The 12,307-nt window shown below is 40.2% G+C and overlaps 1 protein-coding gene across 1 annotated transcript in view; it reads left to right on the top strand.

Annotated features, from left to right (window-relative positions):
- The window catches only part of LOC109930947 (fizzy-related protein homolog), a gene marked incomplete at its 5' end in the record, with an annotated part of 32,218 nt that extends 22,640 nt beyond the window's left edge, over positions 1-9,578 (top strand). The window contains 3 exons of the mRNA XM_020530324.2: positions 1,045-1,149; positions 3,018-3,110; positions 6,912-9,578. Coding sequence (XP_020385913.2) covers positions 1,045-1,149; positions 3,018-3,110; positions 6,912-6,953 — 240 coding nt within the window. The remainder of the gene's footprint in view (positions 1-1,044; positions 1,150-3,017; positions 3,111-6,911) is intronic.
- Between the last annotated feature and the right edge of the window lie 2,729 nt (positions 9,579-12,307).

Genomic DNA, 12,307 nt, shown 5'->3' with positions numbered 1-12,307 from the left:
AACTCCCCACCTACACTCACCTTTACTGGCTCCATCCCCACCTCCTTGACCTGTCCGCTCCTTTATCCATCTTCCATCCGCCTCCCCCTCTCTCTCTATTTATTTCAGAATCCCCTTCCCCTCCCCATTTCTGAAGAAGGGTCCAGACCCAAAATGTCAGCTTTCCTGCTCCTCTGATGCTGCTTGGCCTGCTGTGTTCATCCAGCTCTACACCTTGTTATCTTATTTTTGATCAGTCTTTTTGTGATTTATTTTGCTACTCCAAGGGATCACAGTCTGAGGATTCAGGGTAGACCCATTTAGAACAGAGATGAAGAAACATTTCTTCGCCCAAAGAGTAGTGAGCCTGTGGAATTCATTACCGCAGAAAGTAGTTGATGCCAAAACATTGAATGTATTCAAGAGATGGATAGATATAACACTTGGGACAAATGGGATCAAAGGTTATGGGGAGAAAGCAGGATTAGGCTATTGAGTTGGACGATCAGCCATCATTGTGATGAATGGCGCAGTAGGCTCAAAGGGCCGAATGGCCTCCTCCTGTCTTCTCTTCCTTGAAGCACGGTTGGTGCTTTTCTTTTAAAAATGTTATTGCTTCACACTTGTGGAGATTATTGCATTTGTTTCCAAGTATTTGATTCCTGCCAATCTTTAATAACTAACTTGTATCCTTTTTGCTTAAGTAAGCTGTTTATTTATGCACTTTGTGTGGCATTAACGAGGATCTACAGGAATTCAAATGTCTACTTTACAGCAGTGTTATCAGCGAGGAAAGTTCATGATGCGAGATGATATTAATGGCAAGGAAATGATGCTGTTCTAAGATACAGTATTGTAACTGATATTCCTATCAGAGCCAGTGACCAGAGGGTCAACAATATATTATTATTTTTTTTAAAAATTCACAGATTTGGGTTAGTTTGCTGGACTTGAATTCATTCAATTTTGTCTGAAAAAGCAAGTCCCAACTTGCAGTGAAGTTGAAAAAAACTTCATTAAGACTTGTTGATGGATTTTTTTTTAAAATTTGGCTTTGTTTTGCAGGTTAGTACACACGGCTATTCGCAGAATCAGATTTTAGTGTGGAAATACCCGTCCTTAACACAGGTTGCCAAACTGACAGGGCATTCATATAGAGTGCTCTACCTGGTAAGAGTTTTGTTTTTGTGGCTAGTTGCAAAGTTGGCACTGGTATACTTAGTTTTCTGCAACATGTCGGGGGATTATAGCATTGGAGTAATCTTACTAAACTTGTCCTCCTTTGGATAAATGCTCTAGGAGACATTAATCCAAAGCCCACCACAGTAGTTGGAGGAATTTAAATTCAATAAATCTGGAATAGTAAAGCAGGTCACCATAGTCCTACGAGACCGTGGGACTGATCTGAGATTTTAGCATGATTTACTTATAGTTTACCCAGGTGTTATTTATGCACTAGTGGGAAGTGAATGGTCAAGTCTTATAACTTTCCTAGCCTTTCCAAATACTCTAAAGCAAGTGAAATTAAAAATATGATAGGCTATAATATAGAAGAAATCAATCAACTTCATGTGGCACTTTTCTGATTACTTCAACATTTACAAGCCTTTGTATTTTTGCTCAGGTATGTTTCTGTCCAAAAATCGTTTTGGAAATTCTAAGTTTTGCTACATGATAATTGAGATCCAGGGCAGATGCCTGAATGCGAACTTTTCACATCAACCAGCAGGGGGCTCTCTCCAAGGAGCAATAGGACTGAAGCAGACAGTGAGACTGTGACTTTAGACATATAGTTTATTTTTTTTAATTTACCTATCCTGCATCAAACTGTAAGCAGATGTTTGTTTTCCTCTTAGAATGACAAAAATACACTTTTCCCAATTAGCCACTAATCTAATGTTAGCTTCTATCTTTGAACCAACCTAGCCAAATTAATTTTGTTTCTAAATGTAGGTTAACTGAATGATACATAAATTGGAGAAGCATTGTAAGTAGTGTACCCCAGGGTTCAGTGCTAGATCTGTTTTTGTTCCCTGATAGGGCTTGCAGGTAATTACAAGATTAATCGTGATAAAACTTTTTTTTGACGTTTAAACGTCAGTTTTTATTCCATGTCAAAATTGTACATTTATTGCACTTATAAATTGTTTTATTAATTTAGTGTTGGCATCAGTAATTGTATAATCCAAAAACAGAGACTCATTTCAGTGCTTTTTATGACCATGAGATAGCACATTGAACTTCATAGTCTGCAAAGCATTTTTGAAGTGTAGTTAGTCTTGTAGGAAACACAGCTACTAGTCTTTTCTCAATTCACTCGTGGTCCCTGGTTACCCTTGGGAAGATAGTGGTGAGCTGCTTTCTTGAACCACTGCAGTCCATGCACTGTAGGTAAACCTACAATGTGCACGCTAAACTTCCACAAGCGGCAACATGGTAATGACCAGATAATCTGTTTGAGGACATCGGGGATAACCCCTTGATGTGGAACCTGGGAGTTCAGTGTATCCATTCATACCTTCAGGGAATGATAAGACAAAGCCATTTTCTAAAAAAAAAAGTACAAATTTTAAAAAGTATGAAGCAATTTCACCTGGAGCCAAGCAGAGAATAAGGATACTTTTAAAGTTGGAGAAATTTGATAGAATGAATATTTGGGGTGCCAGTAACGATAGTCACCATTTTATTCTTGCACCTTGACACAGTCAGGAAGAATGTCTTAATGTAGCAGTCATTTAAACTACTGTTACTAATTACTACTAGTACATTTTTGACTTTAATAAACACCCAGCAAATGGAGAGTTCCAGTATACAGTGTCTCTGAAATTTTGAGGACGACTTACTAGTCTCCAGCCAGGGGTATGGTGGAGTATTACATGCTCATTATATTTTAAAATAGACATCAATAGAGGAAACTAATGACTATCTGGAGTGGCAATACTGTAAATGAATGAGTTCAAGCCATCTACATCTGTCTGTTATGGGCGCACATAAAGGTAGATCCTGTGTATTAATGAATTGTGATTCTTTTTCTTTAGGCCATATCACCTGATGGAGAGGCTATAGTAACAGGAGCAGGTGATGAAACTCTGCGGTTTTGGAATGTTTTCAGTAAAACCCGTTCGACTAAGGTAGGAAGTCCACTTTCTGGCAGAGTTGTTTGTTTGTAAGCAAGCATTTATGGTCAACTTAAACATTAGTGTGTGCAATTCCCCATGAAAATAATATACTTTGTTTGGAAATCATTTGCGATTATTAGGCCGTGTGACATTATATTAAAAATGATTTTAATTTTTGTCCTGCGTGTCCTTAACTGGTTGAGAGATACAAGCATTTTGCAAGAGAATAAGGCAGCACAGGAATTTCAAGCTTCTGGTGACAGCAGAGTATCACCGGTCACTTGGCTAAAGCAAGATTAAGCCCAAGAAATTTTACGTTTACCCAGAAAACTTCTTAATCCAGTAAAACTCATTGTCAAAGTAGAGTATGAGGAGTTGCTAATCTTTTTACACCCAGCTGGTATACTTGTGATATCCTATCCAAGTGCGAAGTTATGGAGAAAGACTTGCATTTATATAGGGCCTTTCATGTCTTCAGAACATCCTAAATTGCTTTAGAATCAGTGAAATAAATATTGAAGTGTAGTCACATATTAGGAAAATATGCAGCAAATGTGCAGATGCCAAGGATTCAGAACCAGCTTTGTAATAAATGACTGGATAATTTACATTTGAACACTTGAGGAGTATGTTTTGGCTACACCTTTAATGGTAAGGTCCTGGGGAGTGTTGCTGAACAAAGAGACCTTAGAGTGGAGTCGTATTTAGACAGGATAATGAAGGCGGTGTTTGATATACTTGCCTTCATTGGTCAGTACGTTGAGTGTAGGAGGTGGGAGATCATGTTGCAGCTGTACAGGACATTGGTTGGGCCACTTTTGGAAAACTGCATCCAATTCTGGTCTCCTTGCTATAGGAAGGATGTTGTGAAACTTTGTAAATCTTTTCTGAACCCTTTCAAAGTTGTTGCCAGGTTTGGAGAGTTTGATCAACAGGGACAGGCTGAATAGGCTGGGACTATTTTCCCTGGAGCATTGAAGGCTAAGGGATAAGTTATAAAATCATGAGGGGCATGGATAGGGAGAATAGCCAAGGTCTTTTCCCTGGGGTGCGGGAGTCCAAAACTAGAGGGCATCGGTTTAAGCTGAGAGGCAAGAGATTTTAAAGGGACCCAAGGGGCAACTTTTTCATACAGAGGGTGGTGCATATATCGAATAATGTACCAGAGCTGGTACAATAACAACATCTCATAGAATCACAATCCCTACAGTGTAGAAGCAGGCCATTGAGTCCACAGTGCAGAGCATCCCATCCAGATATAACCCCTACCACATCCCTGTAACCCTGCACTTTCCAAGGCTAACCTACACATCCCTGAACACATTGGATAATTTAGCATAGCCAATCCATCCAACCTGCACATCTTTGCATGGGTTTCCTCCCACGGTCCAGACACAAGGACAAAGTCCAAAGGCTGGAATCAAACCCAGGTCCCTGGTGCAGTGCTAACCACTAAACCACAATGCTGCCCCCTTTAAAAGACATTTGGATGAGTACGTGAATAGGAAGGGTCTGGAGGGATATGGGCCAAAAGCTGGCAAATGGGACTGGATTAATTTTAGGGTATCTGGTTGGCATGGATCTGTTTCCGTGTTGTACAGCTCTATGATACAACTGGAGAATTGCTCTGCTTTTCAAATAGTTTTTTGGGATCTTTCATGCCCATCCAGAAAGGCCGACAGGACTTTGACTTTCACATGAGATGTTAAACCTCCAAGTTTGTGGCATTGTTCAAGTGAATTGTGGCTAGTCATCCTGAAACAGCTACTGCACCCAGAATCTGGCTGGATGACACCAAGTACTGTCAGAGTTTCTCAAGTGAGAAAATTGATCATTAAATTCCAGGACGATCCTGGAAATTAAGGATGAGCCTAGTTTCTTCCATCTACTAGTGACTATATTTTAAACCTTTTACCTTTTGTATTTTCCACCATCGCCTATGAGAAACACAAGTTCATTTTTTTTTGTATGGCCTCAATCGTAATGGTATTTCAGTTGGCCTAGTCATCTCTCTCTGCTCTGGCAAACCATGCCATCCCAGCCCTGCCCTAAACTCCTGTGTTCCTCCTAGTTCTTTATAATAGCTTCTCCATGATATTCAACTTGCTCTTTTAGCCCCCACGCTCCAACAAACTGCTGCCCACCCAACCCGTCTTCTTCACTACTATCTCGAATGGTGTTGATAACTCCCTTGTACTGTCCTTCTCTAACTTCTAAATCTCAGTTATTATCCCTTGACTTCTGCATCCTTTAGAACCGTATACAATCTCATGGCTTACCCCCTTGCTATAGCTTTGGCTTTCTATAATTCCACATGCCTCCAACTCTGAACTTTTGTGCACCCTTTAGGTCTCCTGTTATAGAGGCAGAGTCATACAGCATAGAAACAGACCCTTCGGTCCAGCTAGTCCATGCCGAATCTCAAACTAAACTAGTCACACATCCTTCCAAACCTTTCCTATTCATGTACTTATCCAAATGTCTCAAACGTTGTAAGTGTACCCACATCCACCACTTCCTCAGGAAGTTCATTCCGCATGCGAACCACACTCTGTTTTTAAAAAAAAAAAAAAAAATTTGCCTCATGTCTTTTTTAAATCTCTCATGTTTCACGTTAAAAATGTGCCCCCTAGTATTAAATCCCCCATCCTAGGGAAAAGACAACTACCATTAATGATGTCTATACCTCTCATTATTTTATAAACTTCTATGAGTTCACCTCTCAACCTCCTCCACTCCAGTGGAAAATTTCCCAGCTTATCCAGCCTTTCTTTATAACTCAAGCCTTCCATACCCAGCAACATCCTGGTAAATCTCTTCTGAACCCTTTCAAGCGTGATAATATCCTTTCTATAATTGGGCAAACAGAACTGGACACAGTATTCAAGGAGAGGTCTCACCAATGTCCTGTACAACCTCAACACAACATCCAAACTCCTATACTCAAAGGACTGAGCAATAAAGGCAAGCATGCTAAATGCCTTTTTAACCACCCTGTCTATATATGATGCAAACTTCAAAGAATTATGTACATGCATCCTTAGGTCCCCTTGGTCTACAACACTGCCCAAGGTCCTACCATTAATTGTATAAGCCCTACCCTTGTTTGTTGTACCAAAATGCAATACCTCACATTTATCCAGATTGAACTCTTCCTGCCATTTTTCAGCCCATTTACCCATTTGATCAAGATCCCTTTACAATCTTAAAACCTTCTTCACTGTGTACTATGCCACTAATTTTGGTGTCATCTGCGTAGTTACTAACCGTGCCCTCTATATTCTCATCCAAATCACTTATATAAATGATAGACAAAAAAGAGGACCCAGAACCAATCCTTGTGGAATATCACTGGTCACAGGCCTCCAGTCAGAAAAGCACCCCTTCACCATTTGAGAGAGCCAATTATGTATCTAATGTTGGCAGGCATGCTTTGAGTTGTCTAGACCATGAACACTAGACCTCCCTCCCTTAACTTTCACCTCATTTTCCTCAGTTAAAACATTCCTTTTTGACCAAGAATGGAGCTGCTTTTACTAGTTATGCTGAACAAAAGACATTAATATTAATCATCTTCATGCTTCTGTGAAGCACCCCAAGAAATTTATCACAGTAAATGCCCTATATAAAGGTACTGTGAAGAGCAAATTAGTAATTGAACTATTGTATAAAAATAACTTTTTTGCTGTTTGATTTCCTCAAAATATCTTAGTTATGACTAAATAGTTAATAAATCTATTGGTTGTTTGAGAGATTTATGGATTTGCAATGCCACCTGATATCATTGGTACTAAAATAATTTTTCCATTTTAGGAATCCAAATCTGTCCTTAATCTTTTTACAAGGATACGGTAAAACTGCCATGAAGAACAGGCGCTCCTTAAACGGATTCCCTCAACACAAACACACACAGCAGTAAAGTTCATCAGAACAAACATAACCTCCTCTTCACTGTTTTTGTTCAAGTGGTCAATGCACTTTCATTTACTAAGTTTTGAGGTTATTTGAAAGACGACTGTTTGGGACATTATTAATTCATCTCAACACCAAGATGGATGAAAGAAATGCAAAAGGAATGTGGAGTAAAAGGAGAAAGTTCACTTTATATGTATCTATTGTACAATGTGTACAGAAGCTATTTATTGGACTGAGGATGACCTTTGATGCTGTCTTAATGTTTGCATGGAAACGGCAGTGTGGGAATGGATCCAGAAGTACTCCTAATCTTTTATAGTAAAAAAGATGAAAAGTATTTACATAGTGTGTCTTGGATATCTGAAAAAGGAGGCACATTTTTAGAAATTATCCACCCCCTTTCTACTGAATCATCTCAGTATTTGCTTCTAGAACTAAGAAATTTAATTTTCTGTAATTTACCTTGCACTTATGTTCATTGAAAAAAGTCATTACAAATGGGAACCATAATTAAAATTAATATTTAACGTGAAAGTTTAATTTTGTTCATTCATAACATGCTCACTGGTTCTTTGCTGAGCAGAATTGGCCATTTGTAGGTGGCTGCAGTTGAGACTGAATCAGTGTGTGTGATTTTACTTCCACACTCAGGTGATTTGTCACCCTGCATGCAAACCAAACATCACTGTTACTGAAGAACTCCATTAGAACCATCACTTCCGTAATGTGGACTGGAAATAGTTAGGCAGTTGGATTAACTTATATACAAACTGCTCTTCCAGCCTGAATAATCACCTTGCTATAAATTGGCACAGATAAACATTTTGTTCTTTTTCCCTTTTTTATTGGACCAAGTATGAAGTGAAATGTTGGAAGAAAGTCAAAATTATGTTTAAAAACAAAATTGGTGTTGCTCCATGACATTTTCTGCCTTTTGTGCCAACAGACGATATACGTTCAATTGAAATAAATGCATTAGTAAAGAGGCTTCCAGTGTTTCAGAACTACCTGTGTTATCAATGAATTGACAAAAAGACTATCATAGAAACATGGAAAAGAGAAGCAGGCGTTAGACCATTCAGATCTTCGAGCCTGCTCCACCATTCAGTATAATTGTAGCCAATATCCAACCCTGTTCCTGCTTTCTCCCCATACCCTTTGATCCCGCTGTCAGAAGTATGTCATACTCTCAAATATTCAATGCCTTGTCCTCAATCGCTTTCCATGGCAGAGAATTCCACAGGCTCACCACTCTGTGGGTGAAATAAGTTCTCATCTCAGTACCAAATAGCCTATCCTGGTCCCAGTCATCAGCAATATCCTTCCTGCATTTACCCGGTCTAGTCCTCTTATACATGTCTGGTAGATCAAATCACAACTGCAGGGGACACACGCTGGCACTGCCAGAGATACTGCAGGTAGCTGTTTACACCAGCCCTATCATTCCTGTTCCTTTCTACCTTGTACTCCTTTAGATTGACTTTAAAACACATTTAGGCTGTTCACCGCAATAAACATTCTGTGTAACACACAACAGGTCTCCAACCCAAGCATAGTGCATTTCTTAATGCTTCAGATGTTCCTTGGATCAAAATTGAAAATAATATATTTTCAAGTGGAACTGGCTTTTTTTCTACGGCCATTCTTTGAGGGATAAGAGCAGAGGCAATCTAAAGAATAAGTGCAGTACTAGGTATAAGTAAGTATGGTGTTACTGCATATTTGTCTATCTTTGTAATTTAGTTCCTGTGCCAGTGCTCTAAACTCTCTTCTCTAGTTACCAATTTCATCCTTCTCCGAGGTGACAATTGTAAATTGAGCCAGTCTGTTCAAAATTGGTGCCACGTTTGATCCTGCAATGCATTTTCCAACCCCCGTACTTATGCCAACACTTGAGGTTTATTCAACCTCCTAGCTTTGGTCTGTCTCAGCCCGTGTCACTGAAATCTTCATTTGTGCTTTTACTATCTCTAGACTTGCTCAATCCAACATACTTGGCTGGTTTCCTACATTTTACCCCCCGTAAATGCTATCATTCCAGACACCGTGGCCCAGCTGTTAACTCAGAGCAATGTCCATTTCCCTTTCACCCCTGTGTGCGCTGATTTACATTTTGGCTCCTGGTCAAGCAAAATCTTGATGTTAAAATTTCATCCTTGCCTTGCTCCTCATATACTTAACCTCACCATCCGTAACCATTTGATATTTATGCCCTGTCAATTTTGGCCTTTGGCACATAACAATTCTGTGATTCAGTTGAATAATTGGTAATGGTACAGGATATCCAAATGGCCCATCATGCCTGCTCTAGTTCTATTACCTAGTGCTGATCTCTTGTCTTTTTCCCATATCCCTGCACACCATTTCTATAAAACAATTATCCAATGTGCTCTTGAATGTCTCATTGCCTGGGTCTGAAATCAGAATTGCCTGTGTACACTTCTCTTTGTCTATTTTTTTTTCTCATCCGGCCTAATATCTTAATCTCATATTTTAGTTTTATAATGCTCCCGTGAAGCATCTTGGAATATTTCATTACATTAAAAGGAAATATACTTTACTGTTTCAGTAAGTGCACAATATATGACCCAATGTTTGAAGAGATCAAGAAAGCTGTTAGACACCACAGATTCTCTTGGATAAAAGTTATCAACAGCCTACAAATGCTTCAGGGATTGTCCAGGGCAGGAAGAGGAGATTATGCCGTTGCTGAACATAAATTAACCTCATCAAAACATGCTGTTTATGATAAAAGGAGAGGTTGACCATTTTGATTTCTGTAATAAAGATATCTAGCTACAGTCCAGGTAAATATAGCCCCATTGAGGTTATCAGGACTGGAGTTGAGGGGGGATGATAATATCTGCTACATATTCAGCTCGATGTGAATTGTCACATCCACCAAGATGTGGATACCTTGTTCAGTAGGATTAACGTCTACATCAGATTTTCCTAAGGTAACGCAATGCTAAATGCTAGTCAGCTTCTGCATGGTAGCATGTCCACAACATGGGATATATTTGGCATTTCTCTAGGTCTTTCCAGGAGCTAACTCCTCCTGAATTAGAAGTGCTACTAATTAATTATTAGCCAATGTCAAGCATGATATCTGAATGACTGGCTCTTTGGGGAATTGAGGCCACCAACTGTTGTTTTCACTGATAGTGCCGCTAGGCCATCCAAGCACAGCTACAAAGATTTCATTAAATCTGTACTTCCAGGTAGACATCAAGCATTGTAACAGCATCAGGGGGCCATGTCGTGCACTACTGTGGTTTCATGAAAGAGATTAGAGATATGGAGGAGCACTGTCATGAAAAGATTTGAAAGCAAGCATTGGAATTTTAATGTCACAACATTGCTGACCTGGTCAAGCAAGCTCGGGGTGACTGGGGTACGGGATATGTACAATACAGTCAGTTTGGAACTATTCAAGCTAGGAATTGGCATACAAATACAAAACTGGATTCAAAATGCCAATATGTTCTAAAAAAACCAAGAACACTCACCATTCATTATTGTCTTCCTCTTCGATAAAAACCGCCCAGTGATGTTCTCGTGCCTGTTAACGTACACGAGTAGAGATCGTGGGATTGTCTACTGACCGAGGCTCAGCAGGTACCTGGGCTCTGGCAATCCTCAGAAACTTTGGGCATTTCTTCATCTACAAGCTGTGGAGGTGTGCCACTGATGTGCTCACCAGCTCGTGTTCCTGAGTCTAATCTACAAAGAGAACTCGTTGAGGTGGAAGCTTGGAGTTTGGGGGGGGTGAGGGGTTGAAGCAGGTGACAGCTAATGCATCGAGCGAGGGTGGAGATGCTTCCTCCTCAGAATTATACATGGAGGGGACGGTCACCAATACTGGCATCTTCTTGCCAGAGCTTCACTGAGTCTCATTAGTACTTGCTTAAGAGAAGAGGAGGAATTAGTTGCATAAAAGGGATAAAAATTGTGCGGGTTAAAAATGAGTTACCGTTGGTGGTAATGGGACAGCAGTGCACCTCAGCACAATGAAGATCATTCTGTTGGTAGCCAAGGAGATCTCCACTTCCATGCCCAAGCAGTCACGCTTGTTTCTGGCTAAGTTAAGTAGTTTCTCCTCCTATAGGGTCAGGAGCCTTATGTCCACCACCCATCACCAGCCCTAGACCTCGCAGCCCGATTATGAAACATTTTTCCCTTGCAATGAGATGAAGAGGGGGATTGAGTACAGTGGAAGTAAATGGGAAGAGCTATTACTGGTGAAGCAGGAGAGGTGGTGAGGTTAATGACTAGGAAGTGCAGAGAACAGGCGAAAAGTCATTCACCTTCTTCCGACACTGCCATGCATTCCTTTCACCCACGACACTGCATTAACCACAGTGGTATCTCAATTCAGGCTGGCAGAGTGTAGTGCCATGGCCTCCTTTGGCAGACAAAAGGAAAAAGGATGGCCCCCCTCTACATCACTTCGTCTCCCACTACCTTTACCCTGTCGGTAAAGCAGGAAGTGGGCTTGCCATTCTGGCCCATGTCCTTGCTAAAAATAGTGGAGCATCAGAGTGTGAAGGCTAGGCATATAGCACCTGAAGTATTGTGGAACTGGATGTAAATAAGGCACCAGCAGTGTGAACATTGCAAAGTCCTCGCAGGGTCAAGCACTTCTGCCTCTCCTGCCACATGATTCCACTTGGAGGATGCCAAACAGGGCAGTCATATAATTAAGGAGATAAAGAACATGAGAAAAGTTGACATTGGGCTTAACAGACTGACAGCCATGACTCTCACTCGAAGAAACACTGCCAAACAATGGCATAGTTCAACCCAATTCTTTTAACTACAGTTTTCTTCATCATCATATGTACCTTCAAAAACAATTTAGTTCAGGTCAGTTTAAAAATAGCTTTGAACTTTCTGGAGTTGACAAGTTTTACTATTTGAAACAAAGCAGGGATATTGCACCTATGTATAGTGCCTTTGCCATCTCCTCTTACCCACACTTCAAAGGCACTGTAGCCATGGTAGGAAAATAAAACTATCCTCCTGGCTACGATAAGATCTCAACAGGATTCTCTTCATTGGCTAGTTTGACCATTCCCAAGTTCACCTCAGTGCTGCTTTCCATTCAACCCCAAAGGAATAAAATCAGGCAAGCACATAGACGAAATCAAGAATTGGGAAAAACAATGGTGGAACAACTAATTGCCAAAGCAGCCAACACAACAGAAACACATCACCTTGTAGAATTGTTTGTATTTTTATCGAACAAGTTTATTCATACGTTGGGAGCAACATAACTTTTAAACTCTATCCTG

Source organism: Rhincodon typus, chromosome 10, assembly GCF_021869965.1.
Source record: "Rhincodon typus isolate 14 chromosome 10, sRhiTyp1.1, whole genome shotgun sequence".
Lineage (NCBI taxonomy): Eukaryota > Metazoa > Chordata > Chondrichthyes > Orectolobiformes > Rhincodontidae > Rhincodon > Rhincodon typus.
The sequence above is the reverse complement of the archived record's forward strand: the minus strand, read 5'-3'. Positions and strand labels throughout refer to the sequence as shown.